This window comes from Cetorhinus maximus, chromosome 1 (assembly GCF_964194155.1).
Source record: "Cetorhinus maximus chromosome 1, sCetMax3.hap1.1, whole genome shotgun sequence".
In the NCBI taxonomy this organism is placed as follows: Eukaryota; Metazoa; Chordata; class Chondrichthyes; order Lamniformes; family Cetorhinidae; genus Cetorhinus; species Cetorhinus maximus.
In genome coordinates this window covers 211,149,761-211,176,148 of record NC_135879.1, presented here as the reverse complement: position 1 = coordinate 211,176,148, position 26,388 = coordinate 211,149,761, and the positions used below count along the sequence as shown (strand labels likewise).

Below are 26,388 nucleotides of genomic sequence, written 5' to 3'. Positions count from 1 at the left end.
TCTTTATTAATAATAACTTCTTTTAGTTCCTCATTTTCACAAGCCCCTTGGTTCCTTAGCATTCCTTGGAGATTCTCTGTATCTTCCTCCGTGAAGACAGGCGCCAAGTAATTGTTTAGTTTCTCTGCCATTTCCCTATTCTCCATCATAAGCTCTTCTGTCTCCTCCTGTAATTAACTCACACTTGTCCTTCCTAATCTTTTTCTTTTCACATACCTAAAGAATATCAATATCATTGCCAAGTCAAACCTCTTACATTCTAAAATCCCAGTGAAGAGTACCTGTGATGAGGTTGCGAATCAGCAGGGTTTCATCCTCCTTGTGATATTCCAACATTCCCTGGAACTCCTTCTCTTTACGTTGCACAGTGACCTGCCTGGTTAGTTCAGGCCTTGGCTCCTTCTGTACTGAGTTCCTTGCTGATAACACAGTGAACATCAAGTTAAATTAATAGAAGGAACTCAAAAGCAGTTAAAGTGAGTTTGAAAATAAGCATAAAATGCATATACACTATAAAAAGTTATGCAATCATATTTGCAACTCTTTTCTTCTGCTGTGAGGGTGAGACGGAGGATAAACATATATGTAAAGCTGTACTATGCCATAACTCAAAAAGCAGGAAAACCACCCTGAACTGAGCATCAGGATCAAAATAAAATTCTCTTACTTGTGGCATCAGTCCTATTTCTCACCGATGATAAGTATGATCATGTTGCTCCTTTCCAAATTCAGATTTATCCCCCTAGTTAATTTTTTTCTCCCAAATTTCTCCCATCCTCTTCCTTATTTATTCTGAGTACAGTCCTGCCAAGAGTTAGCTGGCAGCTCCTTTAATTGGCCATTCTTCATGGGACAATCTGGATGGGGAGTTCAACTCTGATCTCGCCCAATGGCCCCACACTCTCCCTTTAGTTTTCGGCAGGGTTAATGTAGTGAACGAGAGTACTCTGCCTGGATTCCCCCTGTGTGTCTAGGGACACTACAGCTGTTGTTCTTACTGTTGCTTCAACTGAGGTAAGGTGATTTAGGACAGACCAGGGATGAAATCTGGAATCTTCATGTTTTAAGGCTCAATAACAGATGCCTGCCTTTCCCATTGAGAGCTCAGGAGAGCCATATATCTCCCCAACATTCCATACATTCGATTTAAAAAAAAAATCTTCTTAGTGAAAAAAACAATTCAAACTGTGCCAGACCTTATTAATATTACCTCTTGGCTGAAATTGAACTTGCAATAGGATGCACAAGACACTAGACTGGATAGTTTTCCCAAGATAAAATACTATTTTGTTTTTATCAATTAAAGCTTTGTGGATATCTGAATATAATATTCATTAGTACATCTATTTACACTTTTATATACACATAAGCTTACCACTCCTCTGTTTCCGATAATCACCATTCACCTATTAAGGATTGAGTAACACAAAATGCTTGATTCTGGGTCTTCAGTTGGACTTATAGATCCTCCCTAATGGCTCAGCTGGTAACTACGAGCTGAATTATACAAGACGGCCAGGTCTCTGCTCCTCCACACCCCCCCCCCCCCCCCCCCCACCCCTGGCTAAAAGGAGCCCACCTGGGGGAAGAATAGCTGTTCCGCAGCCATTTAATGGTCAATAGAACATAAGAAATAGGAACAGGAGTAGACCATTCGGCCTTAAAAATATTCAATGACCCCGCCTCCACCAGCTGCTGAGGCAGAGAATTCCAAAGTCACACAACCCTCCTGAGAGAAAAAGAAATTCTCATCTCGGTCCTTAAAGGGAGTCCCCTAATTTTTAAAAAGTACCTCCTAGTCTGGACTCACTCACAAGAGGTTTTATCCTGGCAGTGGCAGGATGAGGCTCTTAGGTAGGCATTAATTGCCCATGTAAGGGCTTCAATTGGCCCACTGAGGGGCAGGCCATGCAACACCACCCCACCATTGGTAAAACTGCATGAACTGGTGGGTAGGCAGTGGCAGGATGGCTGCCTACTGGATTTAATGTGCACCCCCCTCCTTCAAACCCATCAGCGGGGGGAGCTTTAAATCCTGCCCAACATAACAGAATGGAGCCACACAGATCAGAAATCCCGCAAATCTGATTACAGACAATAATGTTTTAAACTCAGTTATACCTTCAAGCTCTTGAACTTTCTTCATGTGGATCTTGAGTTGCTTCTTCAGCTTTTTCTCATTCTTCTCCTGTTTCTCTACCAGCTCTTTCAGGTCCTAGAACACAAAATGATGGATAAACGTTATCTGCTTCAGTGTGTTATGGGTAATTAAAAATGGAGGTAACCCAAAATTGTGTACAAAATGATGGTCTCTTAGACTATAGAAATGTCATTCAGGAATACAACTGGTAAAGGATGCATAATATAAGGATATACGAGAGAAACTCTAATGTTTCTGCTTAAATTAACTCCCATTGTAGCATGTTATTGTTTCTTAAATAATTCCAGGGGTTTTGCCTCCACTACTCTATTTAGAAGTCGTTCTTCACACTGATCTACCTTTGTTTGAAGGAGTTTTCTGATATCAGTCCTAAAATTACATTTTACTAATTTGAACCCAGTTCTCCTGCAATTTAATTTGAACTAACACTTTTTCTATTCCCATAACAAACACATATTTCTGCAAGATCACTTCTCACACACTATTTTATTCTGAAAGAGTGAGTTTTTCATAGTCTTTCCTCAGAACTCAGTCCTCTGACATTAGAGATTAACTTTCTGGTTCTTCTCTGTACTGCCTCTAATGCTCAAATGTCCCTCATGTTACCTGGCAACTAAAACTAGATGATGTATACAAAGTGCAGTGTGACCTTAACTTGCATTTTACTGTTTCAGCTTTAATTAATAGCCCTCAGCCCAACCAACTTCAGCTGCTTCATCAATGACCTTCCTTCCATCATAAGGTCAGAGGTGGGGATGTTCGCTGATGATTGCGCAATGTTCAGCACTATTCACAACTCCTCAGATACTGAAGCAGTTCATTTCCAAATGCAGCAAGACCTGGACAATATCCAGGCTTGGGCTGACAAGTGACAAGTAACATTTACACCACACAAGTAACAGACAATGACCATCTCCAACAAGAGAGAATCTAACCATTGCCCTTGACACTCAATGGCATTACCATCGCTGAATCCCTCCTATCAACATCTGGAGGTTACCACTGACCAGAAACTGAACTGGACTAGCCATATATTATCTGTGGAATGATATCCTATAGATGATGTCTCAGGCACCACCATCACCCTCCCTGGGTGTGACCTGTCCCACAGAACCAGCAGAGGTAACAGCGCAGTGGTATATAGTCTGGAGGGAGTTGCCCTGGGGGTCCTCAACATTGAGTCCTGACCCCATGAAGTCTCATGGCATCAGGTCAAACATGGGCAAGGAAACCTCCTACTGACTACCACGTACCGCCCTCCCTCAGCTTATGAATCGGTGCTCCTTCATGTTGAACACTACTTGGAGGAAGCACTGAGGATGGCAAGGGCACAGAATGTACTCTGGGTGGGGGACTTCAATGTCCATCACCAAGAGTGGCTCGGTAGCACCACTACTGACCAAACTGGCTGAGTCCTAAAGGACATTGTTGCTAGACTGGGTCTGCGGCAGTTGGTGAGGGAACCAATAAGAGGGAAAAATATATTCGACCTCATCCTCACAAACCTGCCTGCTGCAGATGCATCTGTCCATGGCAGTGTTGGTAGGAGTGACCACTGCACAGTCCTTGTGGAAACAAAGTCCCACCTTCACATTGAGGATACCCTCCATTGTGTTGTGTGGCACTACCACCGTACTAAATTGGATAGATTTCGAACAGATCTAGCAGCTCAAGACTTGGCATCCATGAGGCGCTGAGGGCCATTAGCAGAATTGTACTTGAACACAATCCATAACCTCATGGCCCAGCATATTCCCCACTCTAGCATTACTACTTGAAGATCACCTCCCTTTATTCTGTGACTCTCAGCAGGCTTGTCGATTCACAATGTCTTTCTGTTTATGGCCTGCCTCGCAGTGGGATGTTGACTGAGATGGGATTCTTTCTCTATTCTTAAGTTTCAGTACAGGAGATGGAGTTATAATAGCTTCTATACATCATGATAAAGGGTTCTAATAAAGTTAAACAAGTAATGGCCCAATTGATCTTTTTTTATATGACCATCTTCATGTTAGGAAATGCCCAGCTTCCATATGGTATTTGCCTACAGCAGCAGAATTGAAATCAAGAGCTTGCCACTTGGGGAATCACAGGTTCAGACCTGCATGCAGTGCACTGCAGCATTCTGACAACAGCCATTGAGAAAGACATTCATTGGGATTGTGGCCCAGACTACAAAGTTACTGAATAACACTTGTTTAAGTGTGTATAACACACAAAGCTAACAGAAATAAACAATACACCAGATTGTAGTATGATCTATTTAAATGTAAGTATGGGCTTGAATGCCACTGTAAAGGTCAGCACTGACCCTCTTACCAGATTCTCATTGGTGAGGCGTGTGATCTCCTGTTGCACATTATATTCAATGCGTGCTTCTGGAGACATCTGTAGTGTCTGTGTGAGGACATGCTGCTGCTTTTCCATATCCTCCTTCAGAACCTCGATCTGAGTCCTCATTCTTTCCACCTCTTCCTCATGTTGCCTGATCTGAGCCTGCAACTGTGTCTCCAGCAACCTGTGATACAATAGCATCAAATTAGAAAATGGCAGCTGCAAATGTTAATCAAGAGGTTCCTTTCTTAAAAGACTATCTTTTTCTTTATCGAGAAAGAGAAGCTTTTGATTCATTGTGGTGAGTTTGTGTTTCTTAGCTTGGGGGAACAATAGTTTTTACTTCACACCTAGAAGTACACTAATAATTTACTGTAATATAACTAATATATAACTATCATATACAAAATATACAAGTTAGCTAGGTAACAGAGGAAGAAAGGCTGGATGATCTGTTGTAGTTGATCATTTTAAAATTTATTTATTCTTTCATGGGATGTGAGCAGCGCTGGCAAGGTCAGCATTTGTTGCCCATCCCTAACTCCCCTCGAACTGAGTGGCTTGCTACGCCATTTCAGAGGGCAATTAAGCGTCAACCCACATTGCTTGGATCTGGAGTCACTTGTGGGCCAGACCAGGTAAGGATGGCAGATTTCCTTCCCTAAAGGATATTAGTGAACCAGATGGGTTTTTAGGACAATCGATTCCTCAGACTAGTTTTATAATCAAGATTTTATTAATAGAATTTAAATTAACCAGCTACCATAGTGGGATTTGAACGTTTGTCCCCTGAACATTAACCTGGGCCCTCTGGATTCCCAGTTCAGTGACATTACCACTACACCACCATCTCCCCGTGATCTTCTCAAGGAGCAAACGAGCTGTGCAAATAAAATATTGTTCAACTACAGAGAAGTTGATTAACCATTTTGACTTGTTTCTGCAGCATAAAATACAACTAAAATTGATGTTCCTCCCTTTCCTTCACGACACATCATACCTCTGATAAGGTGACAGGAAAGTGACCTGTCCACAAACAGTCATCAGAAGCAGAAACCATTGACAACGTTTTTCTTCCTAAGTTATAGGCACGAAGCCAACTGTAGAACACCTACTTATATCCTGGTTGAAATCAGCCAAGTATTGACAGCGACCTTATTAACCTAGTTCCACACCAGGTGATGCACAGGGCATTTTTAAAAATATATATTCTCTCCTCTTCAAGCATCATTAGAGCAGAGAAGGTTGAGAGGCAATTTGACAGAGATGTTCAAAAACATGAGGGGCCTGGGCAAAGTGAATAGGATGAAACTGTTTCCAATGGAAGAGGGGTGGAGAACCAAAGAACACATGGTGATTGGCAAAGGAACCAAAGGCGCAGGAAAATCTTCCCCCCACCCTCCCCACGGCAAGTGGTTAGGATCTGGAATGCATGCCTGGAAGTTTGGCAGAGGCAGATTCAATTGTGGTTTTCAAAAGGGAATTAGAAAAATACTTGAAGGAAAATAATTTGCAGGGCTATGCGGAAAGGGTGGGTGAATGGGAGTAGCTGGATTGCTCTTGTAGAGAACTGGCATGCTCACGCGACACCAAATAGCCTCCTTCTGTCCTCTAGCTATCCTATGATTCTACTCCTTCATTACAAAGGACATTCAAATTTTACAAACAGTTCAATAGTTGGTGCTTTCCAGCAATTATTTTTTTTAAAAAGCTGTTATGCCCTATATTAGAGTTCCACAGGTGTTGTCCACACTACAGTTCTTTGCACAAGTAGTCAGTCTTCATGCATGACCCTAGGCAATTTACATCAACAGGCTATCCTACTGTGACAGGCACTACAACTGAAACCAATCCTACCAGTGTTCCCACATGCCACATATCCAGTAAGGTTCACAGAATAGCCATGTACTCCTGTTGTTCATTTCAGATCAGTTGTCTCAGTTCAACACTAGGAAATACCTCTGGCAAATATAAGTATTGTAATTATCTTTAAAAAGATTCCAGTATTTCTCTGAAATCCTGTGGGGGTTAGGGACACCCTGAAATACCACACAGTTAATAACCATGTGAACATTATCCCTTTGAAAAAGCTGAATAACAAAAGTGAGGTGCAAAGTTTTTCAGACATCGCAAAAATATAATACCCATTTCTTTTCATAGCACCAGGCAGAAATCAAACTCTTCCCAACAGCCTTACATCTTGCAGATATTTAAAACAAAGAGCAAACAAATATTTGACCTGGCAACTTCCTTTAGGCCTTGATAAGCCAGGCCTAGCTCGCCATCTTCATTGAGGTAACGCCAGTCCTCAGCCTGGCTGGAAGTGAATGACAGAAGAAAGGAAGCAGGAACAAAAGAGAGAAAGAAGCATAAGAGTCATTCAGACAGAACAAAGACTGTGTTAACATAGAAAGCAAGAATTAAGTAGAAAGCAAGAATAAGTACCAACATTCTCGATTTTTTTCCTCTCTCTCTGAAGGATGAAATATAATGACTTGATTGGTTTTCAAAAATGATCTATGGGCAAGACTCCAGCTGTGAAGATATCTTCCCCTCTATTTCCTTTCTGCCAAACAGCACTTGCCAATAACATTCCCTATTTTCTTTTTTGTTTGGAACGCAGGGGTAGTTTAAGTGTGCAAAGGGGCCGACTTGCACATGGCCTGCATGGGAATTTCCATGTTGCTGCCTGGTTGCGCTGATTAAAGGAAATGTTGCTTGCCAATATTTATAAAATTAAAATAGAGATATTAAACTCAATATTCTGCATCTCTAAGACAGAACACTATGGGCAGAATTTTGCCGTCAGCGAGCAGGGGGCGGGGCCCGCTCGCCGACACATAAAATGATGCGAGATGACGTTGGGCGGAACCCCTGACGTCATCCACCCCATTTAAATTTTCAGGAAGGCAAGGATGCAGCAAAATCAGCTGCAAGCCCACCGACCTGTCAATGGCCAATTGACAGTGTTATTTAAACAATTAAAGGACCTGCCTGTCCAACCTTAAGGTTGGCGGGTCGGCAAATAAAGAAAACGTGAAACCTCATCCAGCAGTGAGATGAGGTTTCATGCAGAGTTTTAAAAATTTTAATAAATTTGTGTAAATTATGGACATGTCCCAACTCATGTGACATTGTCACAAGAGGGGGACATGTTGGGGAATTTCTTTTTTTCTATTTTTAATATTTTTCAAAGTGGAAGTGATCTCCCTGAGGCTGCACTTAGCCTCAGGGAGATGTGCACTCTTTCGTGCACATGCGCAAAAAAGCGCACTCTCAATTTTAGGGCATTCCCCTCACCCACACAGGAAGCGCATAGCGCTTCCCGCCGGACATGACGCTGGGCGGGCCTTAATTGGCCCGCCCACGCAAAATGGCGGTGCAGCCTGCTTCACTGGCGGGGATCGGTTCCCCGCCTGTGGAGATTGGGTTGGGCCCGCCCACCCGACAGGCAGAAAATTTTGCCCTATGTCTTTGATTTGGTTTTGATTCCTGCAGCATCAACAGCAATATTAATAGCTGAAAAACAACCCCAGACAGCAACCCAAGTAACACTTTTCCCAAGGACATAAGTCCTAAAGAAATTTACCAACAAGCCCAAGCAATTGAAGCTTACATCAGTAGATTTGACAAGTCTCACTTAAACCTGCAAAGGGATGTAAAAGCATGGTGAAGATTGGGTTAGCATGTCTTACAGCCATACGCTGCATGTACTGGCAAAGAAATAAGAAAAGAAGATTCCTTGTGCTTACATATGTAATTAAACAGCAGAGAAATGATAAACACCAGGAAATGGAACATCAAGTGATAGCAGTGAGCAATCTCATTTCAAGTAAAGCATGAGTTTGAGCAAAGCAAGGTTTACTCCACACCATCCAAATACATCAGCCAAACTCTGAAAGATGAGATTTCTACTGAGTGCACTATCCCACATGAAGATCTTCTTCAATACCAAATGAATAATGAACAATATAAATTAGAGGATAGTTTGACGAGATCAGGAAATCCGTATGGCTGACCAATGGTCACTAATAAAGCCAGTAATAGTTGATTAAACTATTTGAATGGGAGCATCACTGGATTTTACAGCATCCTCCCTCCAAATAAATTAGCAGCTTTTTGATCATTTGAAAATCTCTTCTTCCTCCAATGGTTCAATGATAAATAAAGTGTCGCACCAAGGAGATTTAATTAGTTTGTGCTATTTTCTAATCTCCACTGCGACAGTAATATTTATAATTGGAGTATCACAGTTGGCCATAGCATTGTTGAGGGCTAATAGGAAAAAAAATCAGCATGGATTTTTGGCCCAGATTAAGTAATTTGGGTTACAGTGAGCCTGTGTTTTTGCTACTGTACATATTATGAGAATCTTTTCACTATAGGCTAGGAATTGCTTCCAATTGAAATCCAATTCACTTAAAAATTCTCACAGCAGTAAAGAGAACTAACATCACCCCATCAGCCTGAGCTCTATTCACACTGGTAGTATAGTGGGAACACCAGTATATTATCCTGTTCAGATTTCTGTGGGAGATCAGGTCCACGGCAAATTACTTCAGCTTGTTCCTGTTATGATAAAAGAGTACACTTGTGGACAGTTGATACAAAATGGGAGATCAACAGAGTGGAGACAGGGAGAGGGTATATGGAACAAACAAACACCAACCTACCTGTTGGTCTCACATATACCATTGTAAGCCTCAATGACATCATCCTTCTCTGTGTTTTCATTACTTCTTTTCCACTCATACTTCTCAGTCACTTTATCCTGCAATGGGAGAAATAAATTACTTACTTGACATGACCAAACTCACTGAAATGTTCCAACTGAGCAGAAATGTGAGCTCCATTTGGCACACAAGAAAGAACACAACAAGACTATTAGACTCAAGAAGGTTACAATTAGCAGACACTATGGGCAGGATTTTCTGGTGAGCTTCAAGATCCCACCGCCAGGCTCAAATGAGGGTCAGAAGCCTGCACTGTGTCTGAAACAGACACTCGTGCTTTTCTCCTCAAAGCCAGAGAGGGATCTCACTGTCCAATTAAGGCAGGCAGGCAGGCAGGCTCTCATAGCTAAAGGGCCAATAGCTGGAAAGCAGCTGGAAAGCTTGAAAGCAGCAGCAAGATCTAGGGAGAGGGAGGGCTAGTGGTAATGTCACTGGACATGGCTGGTGGAATTTAAATTCAATTAAGATAGTAGTTAAAAAATGAAATTAAAGACTCTTTATTCGAATGCATGAAGCATCTGGAATAAGATAAATGAACAAGTGGCACAAATAGAGATAAATGGTTTAGACCTAATCGTCATTACAGAGACCGATACTGTGACCGGTGGCAGCCTTTTGTCTTGTAAGATGATAGAGTTGATCACCATGGTGCAAACTCTATTAAGCTTTGTCTGGTGTGACTCAGGAGCCCCACTCTGACCTGGCAGTCTCTGCCATATTTGCTGCAGAGAAAGACTGAAGAAGTTCATGATTCACTGTTTTCCCTGGGCTCCTGGGCCCTCTTCTCTGCCAGTTGGACATTTCATTTCTGCTCGCCTCTTCCAATGCCCCTCAAAACAGTCAGCCTCCAGAGATCATGGCCATCGTGACTGTCTTCCAGTAGCCAATGTCAATGTAGATGGCAGACATTGACATAGTGACAAAGGTTGAGAAATAAGGTTGACACAAAGTCTGTCTTCACATTGAGGATACTCTCTATCGTGTTGTGTGGCACTACCAGCATACTAACTGGGATAGATTTTGAACAGATCTAGCAACTCAAAACTAGGCACCCATGAGGCGCTGTGGGCCATCAGCAGCAGCAGAATTGTATTCAACCACAATCTGTAACCTCATGCCCTAGCATATCCCCCACTCTATCATTACCATCAGACCAAGGATTAATAGTTCAATGAAGAGTGGAGGAGGGCATGCCAGGAGCAGCACCAGGCAAACCTAAAAATTAGGTGTCAACCTGGTGAAGCTAAAACACAGGATTGACTTGCATGCAAAACTAAACAAGCAGCATGCGATTAGACAGAGCTAAGCGATCCCACAACCAATGGATCAGATCTATGCTCTGCAGCCAAATCCAATAGTGAATGCTGGTGGACAATTGAACAACTAACGAGAGGAGGAGGCTCCACAACTATCCCCCTCATCAAAGATGCGGGAGCCCAGCACATCAGTGCAAAAGACAAGGCTGAAGCATTTGCACCAATCTTCATCCAGAAGTGCCGAATGGATGATCCATTTCAGGCTCCTCTGGAGGGCCCCAGCATCACAGATGTCAGTCTTCAGCCAATTTGATTCGCTCCATGTGATACCGAGAAATGGCTGAAGGCAGTGGATACTACAAAGGCTATGGGACCTGACAATATTCCGGCAATAGTACTGAAGACTTATGCTCCAGAACTAGCCACGCCCCTTGCCAAGCTGTTCCAGTACAGCTACAACACTGACACGATAATGGGTGGAGAATTGCCCAGCTATGTCTTTTTCCAAAAAAGCAGGACAAATCTGGAATGTGGGCTGTCTTATGAGGATAGGTTGGACAGGTTGGGTAGGTTGGGCTTGTTTCCACTGGAATTCAGGGGGTGACTTGATTGAAGTATATAAGATTCTGAATGGTCTTGATAAGGTGGACATGAAAAGTGTGTTTCCTGTTGTGGGTGAGTCCAGAATTAGGGGTCACTGTTTTAAAATTAGGGATCACCCTTACAGGACAGAGATGAGGAGAATTTTTTTCTCTCAGAGGGTTGTGCGACTTTGGAACACTGCCTCAGAAGGCAGTGGAGGCAGAGTCACTGAATATTTTGAAGGAGGAGGTAGATTGATTCCCTTGCCTAACAAGAATCTAAGATTATTGGGGGCAGATGGGAATGTGGAACTCGAAACACAGATCAGCCATGATCTTATTAAATGGTGAAGCAGGCTCAAGGGGCCGAATGGCCTACTTCTGCTCCTATTTTGTATGTTCGTAAATCGAATCTGGCCAATTACTGCCACATCAGTCTACTCTTTAACTTGTGCAAAGTGATGGAAGGCATCAACGACAGTGCTTTCAAGTGGCACTTACTCAGCAATAACCCGCTAACTGACACTGGGCAGGATCTTTCCCTTGGATGGCAGGCGGGCCCCATCGGCTTGGCGGCAGGTGGGCAACCGCCCACTGGCACTGAAACGGGGCCCGCTGCCATTTTGAGTGGGCAGGCCAATTAAGGCCCACCCAGCGGCCTGCCCGATGGGAAGAGCTCTGCGGTTCCTGTGTGGGGTGGGAAGGGATTCCCCAACTGTCAAAGTGCGCTCTTTCACGAAAGAGCGCACTTCTCCCTGAGACAAAGTCCTGTCTCAGGGAGACCAGTGACAGTCCAAAAAACTTTAAAAATACAAAAATTAAAAAATTATTAACATGTCCCCCTCATGTGACAATGTTACACAAGATGGGACATGTTGATAAAGACCATATAAACTTTATTAATTTTTAAAAATACGGACATGAAACTTCATCCCGCCAGTGGATGAAGTTTCATGAATAATCAGAAGCTCGCTGGGGCTCCTGGCCTGCCCGCCAGCCTTAAGGTTGGACGGGCAGGTCTTTAATTACTTTAAATAGCCTGTCAATGGCCTCAATTGGCCATTGACAGGTCGGCGGGCGGACAGCTGATTTCGCTGTCTGCCCGCCTTCCTAAAAATTTAAATGGACCAGGATGATGTCAGGGATTCCTCCCGACGTCATCCCACATCATTTTCCCCTCGGCGACTGGGCCCCGCCCCCAAATCGCCAAGGAGAAAATCCTGGCCACTCAGTTTGGGTTCCGTCAGGGTCACTCGGCTCCTGACAAATTTCAGCCTTGGTTCAAACATGGACAAAGGCCAGAGTGACTGCCCTTGATATCAAGGCAGCATTTAACCAAGTGTGGCATTACAGAGCCCTAGCAAAACTAGAGTCAATGGCAATCAGGAGGAAAACTCTCCACTGATTGGAGTCAAGCATAGCAAGAAGGAAGATGGTAATGGTTGTTGGAGTTCAATCATCTCATTCCTCGGACATTGCTACAGGAGTGCATCAGGGTGGTGTCCTAGGTCCAACCATCTTCAGCTGCTTCATCAATGACCTTCCCTCCATCATAAGGTCAGAAGCGGGGTGTTTGCTAATAATTGCACAATGTTCAGCACCATTTGCAACTCCTCAGGTACTGAAGCAGTCAGTGCCCATATGCAGCAAGAACTAGACAATATCCAGGCTTGGGGTGATAAGTGGCAAGTAACATTCACGCCACACAAGCGCCGGGCAATGACCATCTCCAACAAGAGAGAATCTAACCATTGGTCCTTGACATTCGATGGCATTACCATCACTGAATCCCCCACTATCAACATCCTGGGGGTTACCATTGACCAGAAACTGAACTGGGCTAGCCATATAAATACCGTGGCTACAACAGCAGGTCAGAGGCTGGGAGTTTTGCAGTATCTCACCTCCTGACTCCACAAAGCCTGTCTACTATCTACAAGGCTGCCTGGGTGAGTGCAGCTCCAACAACACTCAAGAAGCTTGATACCATTCAGGATAAACAGGACAAAGCTGCCCGCTTGATTGGCACCCTATCCACCGCCTTCAACATTCACTCCCTCCACCACTGATGTACAGGTGGTAGCAGGTTGTTCCATCTACAATTTGCACTGCTGCAACTTACCAAGGCTCCTTTTACAGCACCTTTAAAATGCACGACCTCTACCACCTAAAAGGACAAGGGCAGCAGATGCATGGGAACATCACCACCTTCAAGTCACACACCATCCTGACTTAGAACCAAATCGTCATCTTTCACCGTCACTGGATCAAAATCCTGGAACTCCTTTCCCATCAGCACTGTGGGTGTATCTACATCACACGGACTGCAGCGGTTCAAGAAGGCAGTTCACCACCACCTTCTCAAGGGTAATTAGGGATGGCCAATAATTGCTGACCTAACCAGCAACACCCACATCTCGTGAAAGAATAAATTAAAATAAATAAATATTCCAGGGCACCCAATATTTCAGTAAGACAGACAGAATGGCAAAGGAAGAGGGGAAGTCCTGATATTCAAGGATGACACAAGGGCATTAATGAGGAAGGATCTGGCCTCAGAAGATCACGAAGTAGAATCAGTATAGATGGAGATTAGGAATAGCAAGATTCAGAAAGCGTTGGTGAGAGTAGTTTAAAGGACCCCTAACAATAGTTAATTACACCATTGGACAGAGCATCAAACAAGAAATTATTGAAGTGTGTAACAAAAGCAATATAGTAATTGGAGGACTTTAATCTTGATGGACCAATCAAATTGGCAAGGCTGATCAAGTACATGACCTTGTAGAATGTGTTTATGACAGTTTCCTGGACCAATACGTTGTGAAACTGAATAGGGATAAAGCGGTTTTAGATCTAGTACTGTGTAATGAGGCTGGGTTAATTAGTAATCTCATAGAATCAAAAGATCCACTGGGAAATAGTGATCATAATACAATTGGAATTCCACATTAAGTTTGAAAGTGACATATATAGGTATGAGGGGAGAACTGGCTAAGGCTGAATGTGTAAATAGACTAAAAGTTATGGCTGTAAATAAACAGTAAGAAACATTTGAAGAAATAGCTCTAGATGTTCAACAAAAATACATTCCGTTGAAAAGCAAAACTCCCTCGCTGACAGGTTTGAAGGCTGGGAGTGGAAGGGGGAGGGGGGGAGAATGTTTATTCCAGTGGGTGGCCTGCCCGTTGCCTATTTGCCGACCCTGCCCTGCCCCCACCGCAATTATACCAGCGGCTAGAGTGGCACCAAGCTGCCTGCCTGGGGGCCAATTGAGGACCTTAAGTGGGCAATGAACGTCCACTTAATTGCCTCATCCTGCTGCCATCCACAATTGACTGGCAACGGGAGAGCCAGATTCCTTGAGACACAAAAAACTATACATCCCAGCCTTAAACGTAGTCAACGGTGGAGCATCTACAACCCTCTGCGGCAGAGAATTCCAAAGATTCACAACACTGAGGTAGGACTTCCTGTCCCTGCAGAAATCTCACCTCCAGCCCATTAAAGGCCAATGGCTGTGGTGTAGCCGGTATTCCCCTCAGCTAGCTCCCCTTCACTTTTTAGTTGGGGGCGAGGAATCTGGCGCGCTGTATAATTCAGCCCATTGTGTGCAGATTTGGTCTCTATATTCAAGGATATACTTGCATTGGAGGTAGTACGGCGAAGGTTTGCTAGATTGATCTCTAGGATGAGATGGGTTGTCCTACGATGAGAGGCTGAGTAAATTGGGCCTATATTCTCTGGAGTTTTAGAAGAATGAGAGGTGATCTCACTAAAACATATAAAATTCTGAAGGGGCTTGACAGGATAGACACAGGGACGGCTTTTGCTGGCTGGGGAACCTAAAACACAAGGGCACAGTCTTGGAGGACAATCATTTAGGACTTAGATGAGGAGAAATTTCTTTTCTCAAAGGGTTGTGACTCTTTGGAATTCTCTGCCCCAGAGAGTTGTGGATGCTCCATTGTTGACTACAGTTAAGGTTGGGATAGATATTTTTGGCCTCTCAAGGAATCGGGGGATATGGAGAGTGGGTGGGAAAGTGGAGTTGAAGCCCAAGATCAGCCATGAATTTATTGAATGGTGGAGCAGGCTTGATAGGCTACTCCTGCTTCTATCTTGTGTTTGTGTAAGATGCCATGGCAGGAAAGTGAGAGAAAAGGCACCCCAAAATGGAGATACTCTCTTCACCCTTTCCAAATGTAAATCAAAAAAGATTCAACAGCTGGGCCATCATCATGGAGGGGAAGAACCTTCCCCAGGGTGGTCTGTGCCTGCTACTGACCCAAGGCGGACACAGGAAGGGCCTCTAGCCCTGCCTGGAGTGCAAGCTCCCTAGTCTGCTGCCAGGAGGCCAGTTCCCAGCAGCTAAACTGTCCCCTGCTGCCAGCAGGGATCTGGAGGCCAATTTGAAACTCCAGTCGGCCTGACATTAATAGGTGCTTAGTTAGTTCAGTTGGCTCCAAGTGCTTATGGACAAGTAACCCTACCATCCTACCTCTGGGAAAATGGCCCAGGGCAGGATGGAGTCAGGGAATTGGCACGCAAGTCAGCGGTACAGAATCCCACACCCACCTCCCTCCCTTCCAGCCCCCGATGTGGACTAAAAATAAGCCACACTATCATGGTGTTGATCTCATCTGTCTAATGCCATTAGAAAAAAATTCTACATAAATACTCCCCTATGCTCAAAGGCAATCAAATAAAACTCCAGAATAATCATCCAATCCCATATTTCCAATTTTGAACATTGGTTTGCCTTCCTGGGCAATATTCTCCTCTTCTCCCCTCCCAGCAGCAAAGCATAATCCTGCCCTGTGCAGTATTTGTTCATCTCAGTTTACACATATCCACAAAATCTCCAATCTTGTTTCCAATCCCAACAATTAATTGACCCAGCCTTGGCTGGCAGGTGATATACATATTACACCACACCTCAGCGACAAGAAGAGAGAATGGAATTTAGGAAATTTCTCGTCTCAAGTCTCACCTGAGGTTGGTTAATTTTAAGCCTGTGTCACTGTAGCTCTGTGCTCACATGGGGACAATTAGGAAGTTTTAGTTCCAATTCTAATTATGTCAAAATGACAGCCACTTCAAATTTTAGTTACAGTTATATTGTATTTGGCTCTAATTGCATAAGCAGAAATGTGGGCTCCATTTAGAACACAAAAATTTTAGAATACTGAAAGGCCTGGATAGAGTGGACGTGGGGAAGATGTTTGCATTAGTAGGAGAGACTAGGACCCGAGGGCACAGCCTCAGAGTAAAGGGAAGACCTTTTAGAATAGAGATGAAGAGAAACTTCTTTAGCCAGAGAGTGGTGAATCTATGGAATTCATTGCCACAGAAGGCTGTTGAGGCCAGGTCATTGAGTATATTTAAGACCGAGATAGATAGGTTCTTGATTGGTAAGGGGATCAAAGGTTACGGGGAGAAGGCAGGAGAATGGGGTTGAGAAACTTATCAGCCATGATTGAATGGCGAAGCAGACTCGATGGGCCGAATGGCCTAATTTCTGCTTTTATGTCTTATAGTCTTACGGCTAAGGGACAGAAAGCACAGAGTGGTGATGAACGGTTGTTTTTCAGAATGGATGAAAGCATATAGTTCCCCAGGGGCAGGTATTCAAGCCACCATATATATGCTCCTATGTCTTATGGTCTTATGGTCTTAAAAAAGCATGGAATGTAAAAAGGCTATGGGTATTTTGGAAAAAGGATACAGAGGCACTAGAGATGTTGCAAAAAAAATTTACAAGACTAGCAGATCCGAAAGGTTATAACTATCAGGAAGACTGGAGCCCTTTTCTCTGGAAAAGAAAAGGCTAAGAGGTGACCCAAAAGAAGTCTCTATAATTATGGCCTGAATTTTCAGCTCAGCGGACGGGTGTGATCGGTGGGCCTGGGTGTAATCAGGAAATGGACCGCCGACCACGATTTCGCGCTGGCTGGCCAATTAATGGCCAGTCAGCGTGAAGCGCGTGCTGATATGACCAGCGCTGCCTGGGTTGGGGGCGGGAGGAGGGTGAACACTGAAGTCAGTGCTGTCATGGGGGGAGTGTGGAATGAAAGCTCCCTGAAGGCAGAGGGCTGCTTCAGGGAGCTGAAGAATTTAAGTGCAACAAATAAAGATTTTAAAAACCGGGAAAAATGCCCACGCATCAGAATCAGTCACTGGAACATATGGATGGTGAAAATTCTGTCCAAACCTTTTTATTTTTTCTTAAATAATATTGGAAACTTCATCCCACCCTTGGATGAGGTTTCCTGAAAAATGCAAAGGACGCCTGGCCGATTCGCCAACCCGCCAACTGTAGTGTTGGACAGGCAGCAAAAAATCCCAGTTAATTGCGCTGTTAATGGGCTTAATAGCTCTCTTAATTGTCGACGGGCGTGCTTCCGAGTTTAGCACGTGCGCGCCAACCGAAATATTACGCGAGTGCGCGATGATGTCGGGACACTCACCCGACGTCATTGCGTGAGTGCTTTTACGCTCGAGCGTGTCGGGCGCGTGCCCGCATGCCGAGTGGAAAGATTTTGCCCCATGTCGTGGTTCGATGGGATAGATGTAGATGTGGCGTTACCAATTTAACAGGACAAGGTACAATCTAGCACAAAAATAGTTAACGAGTGGATGTCTAACTTCAGTGAGTTGAAAGGGATTGGGCCCAGGTGAATTGGAATCGAAAGCTGGTAAGCAGAACTATAACTGAACAATAAAATTCAGTGAAACTAATGGTCCCAATGCATCCATAAGCATTTTTTTCTTTAAAAAATGCTAGTTTCTTTAGTGAGATCAATTACACATTTCCTTCAAGGGCGAAGGAAGGGTATTCACAGATGGAACTCCCTGGCTGACTAAAGATACAAAAGTTAAAATTAAATACAAAAGGCGGCTTAAAACAATTGTAAATACCTTAGAGAACCAAGCTGAATATATAAAGTAGAGAGAGTATCTTTAAAAAAGGGAAATAAGAGGAAAAGACAGCATATGAGCCAACCTGTTAAAGTCAAATCATGCTTGATAACTCGATCAAGTCCTTAGATGAAGTCAGGAATAGGGCTGAGTGTATTGTGGTTTATGTTACATATGTGGACTTCCAAAAGGTGTTTGGCAAAGTACAACATAATAGACTTCTGAGCAAAATTAAAACCTGTGGGATTAAAGGGACAGTGATATCATGGGTACAAAATTGGCTAAGGGACAGAAAGCACAGAGTGGTGGTGAACAGTTGTTTTTCAGAATGGATGAAAGCATATAGTTCCCCAGGGGCAGGTATTCAAGCCACCACTCTTTTGATATATATTAATGACTTGGACGTGGGTATATGGGGACCTGAATATTTTGGATGGAGGGGTTTCCCTTCCATCTGACTGCCCCGCAGCCATTTCACACGAATGAGCATCTATTGGCTGCAGGCGGGACTTCCGCCCCTCACTTGGGAAGATGTCCAACCTTAGAGAGCTGCTGGCCAATCAGATTGGCCAGCAGCTCTCTAGTCCTGACAAAAGGTGCAGTGGTGAAGGGGAACTTCAGGAAGATGCCTGAGCCTAAGTCCCGGGACTGGACGACAGGGTAAGTTTACGGGGTCCTAGGGCGGGGAGGGTAGGGAAGGCCCCAGGGTGGGATGGGAGGGAGGGAGGTCCAGCGGCCACCGGAACTTAAGGCAGGGGGCACCCAAAGTCAGAAGGGGGCTTCTGATGGAGGTGCCTTCGCCCCCCCCACCCCCCCGCCTCCCACCTGAAGCCTAAGCCCATTCATTTTCAAGCTACCCCCACGCCTGAGAAATCCTTCTGCCAACCTAAGAACTGAGGCTGGGTGGGAAACGGCCCTTCAGTGGCCAATAATTGGCCACTTAAGGGCCTAAATTGGGGCAAGGGCAGGCACCCCATCAAGGCCCTGCCCATCCCAGCGTGAAATCACTGCGAGTTCGGGGTGGGCGGGAACCCGGAAGGAGTCCCATTCCTTTAATTTCACGCTTCCCCCCTGCCTAAAAGCCCGCCGGTGGGGGAGCATGAAATTCAGGCTGGGGTATAATTTCAAAATTTGCTATGTCACAAAACCTGAAATGTGATAAGCAATGAGGAGGACTGTAAAAGGATTCAGTGGGGCATGAACAGCCTGGTAAAATGAGCAGACACATGGCAGATGAAATTTAACGCAGAGAAGTGTGAACTGATACACTTTGATGGGCAGAGTGAGGAGCAGGGATATTAACTAAATGACACAATTTTAAAGGGATTGGGGGTACAAAGAGACCTAGAAGTGTTTGCACACAAATCTTTGAAGGTGCCAGAACATGTTGAGAAGTTTGTTAAAGGCAAATGGATCTTTGGCTTTACTAATGGAGGAATAGAGTAAAAATGAAAGGAAACTATGCTAGTCCTTTGCATTTTAAACATTGGTTCAGCTTCAGCTAGAGCATTCTGTTCAATTCTTAGGAGGAATGAAAAGAACCTTGTAGATGGCGCAGAAGAAATTTACGAAAATTTACAGGGATGAGGGACTTCAGTAATGTGGAGAAACTGGAGAAGCGGGTTTGTACAGGGAAGATTTAAGAGGAGATTTGACAGAGGTATTCACAATCATGAATGGTTTAAATAGGGAAAATTTCCAGTGGCAGGAGGATTGGTAACTAGAAGATTTTCAGCAGAATTTTTACCCTGATGGACGTGCGGGCCCCACTGGCTCAGCGGCGGGCAGGCAGCCGAACTCTGCCGCCAAAATGGGGCCTGTCGCCATTTTAAGTGGGCGGGGCAATTAAGGCCCGCCCAGCGGCCTGCCTGACAGGAAGCGCTTCCTGTGCCGGAGGGGGGGGGTGGGGTTCCCCATCTGTCAAAGTGTGCTCTTTTGCGCATGCACGTGAAAGAGCGCACTGATCCCTGAGACTAACTGCTGTCTCAGGGAGATTACTGACAGTATAAAAATCTTTAAAAATAGAAAATTTTTTAAATTATTAAGGTTGGATGGGCAGGGCATTTAACAAGCTTAATTATCCTGTCAATGGCCTTAATTGGCCATTGACAGGTCGGCGGGCAGACAGCTGATTTCACTGTCCGCCCGCCTTCCTCAATAGTTAAATGGACCGGGATGACGTCGGGGGTTCCCCCTGACGTCATTTTCCTGTTGGTGAGCAGGCCCCGCCCCCAAATCGCTGACGGGAAAATTCTGCCCTAAAAAAAATCAAAGGTGACATGTTGAAATTTTTTCAGTTGCCCAGTGAGTTGTGATAGCCTGGAATGCACGCCAAAAGGAATTTGAATAAATACTTGAAAGGAGCAAGATTTACAGGGATCTGGGGAAAAGAGGGAGTGGGATTATTGAGATAGCTCTGGCAAAGAGCTGGCACAGGCACGGTAGGTTAAATGGCCTCCTTCTGAGCTGTGACATTCTTTGATTCTTTGAAAATGTCAAGACGCATTCAATGAAGTAAATACAATTGCAAATGTCTCTTTTCAGCCCCTGGACTAGTTCTGTTACCAAGTACTGGGCAAACTTAAGCTCATAGAACTTACTTACAGAGGTAGAGTTTTCGTGGTGGCAAAAATATCAAAAGCAAAAACCCACAAACAAAATTTTCTTCCAATCAAATCTCATTTGTTAATTTTAAATGTCTCTGTTTATGTCTGTGCTCACAACTCATCAAATCTTTGGAGGTGAGAGATATTGAAGACAGATTCCATCTAATACAGGTAAAACAATGAGGCTGAGAATGTAAAAAAGCAAACAGCAGAGGGCAAAAGGGAAAGAGAAGAGGGGACATGGAAAATGGGGAAGACAGGCGGAATGAAGAAAAGACAAGTTGTAGCAATGCAAAGTACATTACCTTGCTTCCGGTCACCTCCTTCTGGCGAGCAGCATCAACAATTTGAGTTCTCAGCATAAGAACCTCCTCCTTGCGCACTTCTAGCTCCTCATTGGCCACCCTCAGCTGATTTAGCAATACAGTGTAAGCATTTTCCACATCGTTAGTTGGATTCTCCCCAATTGCCCTCTCTGCTATGGTTTTTCTCAGCTCATTGAGCTCATTCTTCAGTTTCTTGTTTTCAGATTCCAGCTCTTGTCGCTGTGTAAGGAATTGGAAAGTGTCATTATGCAATTCAACTAGTGTTTAGGGAAAGTGAAAATTTCAAAATCGAGGTTGATAGATATATTTTTATTAGTCAAGGGTGACGGAAGCAAGGCAGGTAGATGGAGTTAAGATTCGGATCGATCATGACCTCTTTGAATGACAGAATAGACTCAAGGGGTTGAATGGTCTAATCCTATAGTAGTTCTCATGGTCTGTTATTCATATTTTTCTTACAGCGTCCTTGAGACTTGAAGAGCGTGAAAGTAGCAATCATTCATGCTCCTGCTAGAAACTGCCTGTTGATGGACAAGATTAGCTGTGATGCCTTCCATGAAAACAGGCTGACTGGGCTAAGACATGAAGAATTGGCACTTGGGCAAGAAACCAAAAGGCAACTACCTATGAAGCCATTCCCCAAAAATGACCACTATCTTCAGTACAGGATGTATAAAAAAAGACTAAGGTCGGAATTTTCTGGCCCCTCCCACTGGCAGGATCTTCTGGTCCTGCCGACGTCATTGAACATTTGAATGACTTGCCGCATCTACTGTGGGGGAACCTCCGGCCTAAGATGTAAGTTTATTGCCTGAAAAAAGGGTTTGCAAGGATTTCATCCAACTTACAAACATGGGTGGATATAAGCTTCCTTATTCCTTCATGGGATGTGGGCTTTACTGGAAAGTTCAGTATTTGTTGCCCATCCCTAATTAGCCCTTAAACTGAGTGGCTTGCTTGGTCATTTCAGTAGGTAGTTAAGAGTCACATTGCTCTGGGTCTGGAGTCACACATAGGCCAGACCAGAGATTTCCTTCCCTAATGGACATTAGTGAACCAGTTGTGTTTTTATGACAGTCAATGATGATTTCATGGTCACCATTACTGAGATGAGCTTTCAATTCCAGATTTTATTAACTGAATTTAAATTCCACCAGCTGCCATGGTGGGATTTGAACCCACACCCCCTGGGCATTAGCCTAGGCCTCCAGATTACTAGTCCAGTGACATTACCAGTAGACCATTGTCTTTGTGATCAGTGCCAGATCAATTCCTACAGAAATGCTAATGTACTTCTCCAACTCCACCAATTTTTTTCTACATTCAAGAGAACTGTGTGCTCCTCCATTTCTGGCCTCATATCTCTGGCCTGAATTTTCATAAAGCTGGAAGGTCTTCGTGCCTTAGCCAAAATGGCACAGGTGCCCCATTTCTGGAAGTCCCACCACCGAACCTGGCCCCCATCTTTATCACTGCGGGGGCGGGGTGCAGAATGGGGGAAGCTTGTACTTTGCAAATCTGTGGTTTACAGAGGCAGTTGCACATGTAAAAATGTAGTTGCCTACAAACAGCAACAATTTTCATTGTTGGGATGTCCAACACATGGCCTGTGGGCTTTAGGCTTTTGAGGAAAAGGTCTAAAGCCAATCGAGTTATTTGAAGAGGCCAGGTGCCCCTTTGGGATTGTTAAGAGTAGGCATGGAAAGTAAAAAGTGGCTAAGCTCTCTGTAACTTAAATCATTTAAATCCCAGCCCTTAAGTTTTTGAAAAAAATCATCCAACCTATAGTTGAAAAAAAAATCAATGCTTGCTATTTCATTGTTTGTTGACATAAGTCTGCAGGTTATAGTTGTAGGATTAGTGCTACTTGACTGATTCAACAACCTATCAATATCACAGTGGGGGGCCTATAAGTTTACAGTTTGATTGACAGCTCCAAGTGTTTATAAAGAGATTAGCTGCCTTTGGTGTGGGGCTATGAATACAAATGTTAGCTCTCATAAGGGATTAAGTACTTGAAGGAATTTTTAAAAATTTATTCCTGTAGTATGGCCATCACTGGCTTGGCCAGCATTTATTTCCCATTCCCAATTTCCCTTGAGAATGCAGTGGTGAGCAGCATTCTTGAACTGCAGGGGCCAAATTCTCCCCCCGTCAGGGGGGGTTGTGCGGGGGCAGGTGGGAGCGAGCGCGAATCCAATCGGCGCCCCCAATCGGTTGCGCACCACCATTTTACGTGGGTGGGCCAATTAAGGCCTGCCCAGTGTGACGCTCGTCCTGAAGTGCTGAGCGCTCCCTGTGTGGGTTGGGGTGTGAGGGGGTTGGTGGGGGGCAGGTTTCCCTGAGTCTGGGCCTGAGCTCTTTCACACATGCATGAGGTTCAAACATTTAAATAAAGAATTGAAAATATTTTAAGACATGTCCCCTCATGTGACAGTGTCACATGAGCTGGGACATGTCAAGGAACATTAATTCAAAAAATTATTTAATTTATAAACACTTCATGAAATCTCATCCTGCCTGTGGATGAGGTTCCATGAAAAATGCGAAGGCCGCCTGGGCCCTTCACCTGCCCGCCAACCTTAAGGTTGGACGGGCAGCTCATTTAATTGAGCCGACTTGGCTGCGCGCCCGCTGAACCGAAAATCTAAATGACGGGCGATGACGTCGGAACGCCCGCCCAACGTCACCATGCGTCATTTTACGCATCGGTGAGCAGGGGCAGGGCCCCCGCTCGCTGACTGGAAAATCCTCCCCCAGCGATCCATGTGGTGTAGGTGCACCCACAGTGTTGTTAGGGAGGGAGTTCCAGGATTTTGACCCAGTGACAGTGAGTGGCTTGGAGGGGAACTTCCAAGTGGTGGTGTTCCCATGTGTCTACTCCCCTTGTCCTTCTAGATGATAGCAGTCGTGGGTTTGGAAGCTAAGGAGCCTTGGTGAATTTCTGCAGTGCATCTTGCAGATGGTACACACTGCTGCTACTGTGCGTCAATGGTGGAAGGTGTGAATGCTTGTGGATGGGGTGTCAATCCAGTGGGCTGCTTTGTCCTGGATGGTGTCAAGCTTTTTGAGACTCTGTTCTGCCGAAGGGCCATGAAGGCTCGAAACGTTAACTGATTTCTTCTCCACCGATGCTGCCAGACCTGCTGAGTTTTTCCAGGTAATTCTGTTTTTGTTTCTGAGTGTTGTTGGAGCTGTACTCATCTAGGCAAGTGGCAAATATTCCATCATACTTCTGACTTGTGCCTTGTAGATAGTGGACAGGCTTTTGGGAGTCAGGAGGTGAGTCACTTGCCACAGGATTCCTAGCCTCTACCTGCTCTTGTAGCCACGGTATTTATATGGCTAATCTGGTTTAGTTTCTAGACAATGGTAACCCCCAAGATATGGATAGTAGAGGATTCAGCAATGGTAATGCCTTTGAATGTCAAGGGGCGATAGTTAGATTGTCTCTTGTTGAAGATGGTCATTGCCTGACACTTGTGTGGCACGAACGTTACTTGCCACTTGTCAGCCCAAGCCTGGGTATTGTCCAGGTCTTGTTACTTATGGACAGGGACTGCTTCAGTATTTGAGGAGTCGCGAATGGTGCTGAACATTGTGCAATCAGCGAACTTCCCCACTTCTGACCTTATGATGGAAGGAAGGTCATTGATGAAGCAGCTGAAGATAGTTAGGCCTAGGACACTACCCTGAGGAACTTCTGCAGTGATATCCTGGAACTCAGATGATTGACCTCCAACAATCACAACCATCTTCCTTTGTGCCTCCAACCATGGTATGACTGCAATCATTTTGCATCGGTCTTTACTAAACAGAAGGATATCTGGGAGGAGGAAAATCCTGAAATGATCAAGTGTGTGAGATGGGTAATCTTATAACTGATAAAAGAAAAATTTTAGATGAGGTTGTTAGACTAAAGAAGGGCAAAGTACAAACACGATACATCCTGGGATTCTGTGGGAGATGGGAGTATTTTGCTGAGGTCCCTGGAATTATGGGTGGAATTTACTTATGGCGTCATGGCTCCTGACATAGGGTCGGGAGGGCGACAGTATTCTGCCATGGGTCTCCTGCGGTCAGCGGAACGCAATCATGCATCAGCTGTCCAATTAACCGAGATGACACGGAGGGCCCAAGTGATCACGTACCGGGGACAGGTGACCTGCGGAGCACCTGACCTGGGTGCTGCTGCTGGGGCCATTTTTGAAAGGCAGCCAGACCAACAATCCGTATAAAAGCAGAGTTAAAGTGACTGCTCCTGTGGACATGAAAGGAGCTGATTGTCTAATTGTGAGAACCTTTAAATTACAATTTAGGTAACCATAATGAGGAAATCATCCATGACATAAGTCTGCAGTACTGGTTGTGTCAGAAAGTTTAATCCAGAGGATGTGCCACAGTGTAGTCCCAGGATTGTCCCAAGGTTTAGCGATTCATGACCAAGGAGGCAAAGTCATAAGTGCTGACAGAGGTCAGCAGCCGAGGGGTCCAGCAGCAAGTTGGGAGTGGTGCCACAAAATGATGAATGACCTTCACTGAACTGCAAGGGTGAGCTTTAGTGAATGTCATGCAAACAGTGGCTGAAAGGTGGGTGCGGACAATGGGGTCACTCAGCCTCTAAATGATTGGTTGTGCCTTCAAACCTATTCTGTGAACCCTCAGCATGTCTCATGATCATTGGAAGCATATGTTTTTCCATCCTCCTCTCAGTCCAATGCACTGCACAAAGTGCGGGCATAGGAGGGAGATGTGTGTCCTTGTGCATCTATCATAGCAGTAGAGGCAAGTCCAGCAGAGTTTGGAGTATCTGGCTAAGAGTGAGGACCGTGTGCACATTGCAATTAGCTTGCACCAGAATGGTAGAATACTGCACCCGGGGTTGATCTTTCAAAGTGTATAATATGAGGACCTAATCGTATTCCTCCTTTCTTAACAGGAATAAGGCAGATGACATGCCGTGTGAACATCTTCTCAGATGTTAAGAGTGGTCCAGTCTCAGAGGGTGCAGTGTCACATCATTCCCCTGCAGCAAGCACCAGCAGAGACACACCCCGCTGGGTAGATGCACGTGAATCGGCTCTGGGTCACAATGTGATGAGCACCTCACTGTTGAACAGTTGCAGATGACGGAGGCTGTAACAGCTGAGGCCACTGACAGTCAGAGGGCTGCTGGAGGCCAGGTCCATGCTGCGCTTCAGGTTGATGAAGGGCCTCTAATGAGGGGTACACTCAGGCTGCTGGAGTTGTGGAGACTGACGGGAGAATCTGGCAGAGCTGCCTGACGCATCGAGGAGGCAAACATGTGCGATGGAGAAGTCTATCAAGGCCATGGCCTCTTCCATGTCTCAGGTGGGCGAATACATTGCTTCTTTCATGGAGAGTTGGTGACCATCATGGACAGGCAGTCCCAGGAGACCACACCAGAGTGCCTGATTATAGTGCCAACCTACAGACCATTGCTGGCACC

General features: G+C 44.8%; 1 protein-coding gene across 1 annotated transcript in view; it reads right to left on the bottom strand.

Annotated features, from left to right (window-relative positions):
* myo5b (myosin VB) overlaps positions 1-26,388 on the bottom strand; it is a 348,657-nt gene that overhangs the window by 18,034 nt on the left and 304,235 nt on the right. The window contains exons 28-32 of the mRNA XM_078552494.1: positions 20,898-21,137; positions 9,169-9,266; positions 4,481-4,679; positions 2,122-2,215; positions 282-419 (exon numbers count right to left, since the gene is read on the bottom strand). Of these exons, the coding sequence (XP_078408620.1) occupies positions 282-419; positions 2,122-2,215; positions 4,481-4,679; positions 9,169-9,266; positions 20,898-21,137 (769 nt within the window). The remainder of the gene's footprint in view (positions 1-281; positions 420-2,121; positions 2,216-4,480; positions 4,680-9,168; positions 9,267-20,897; positions 21,138-26,388) is intronic.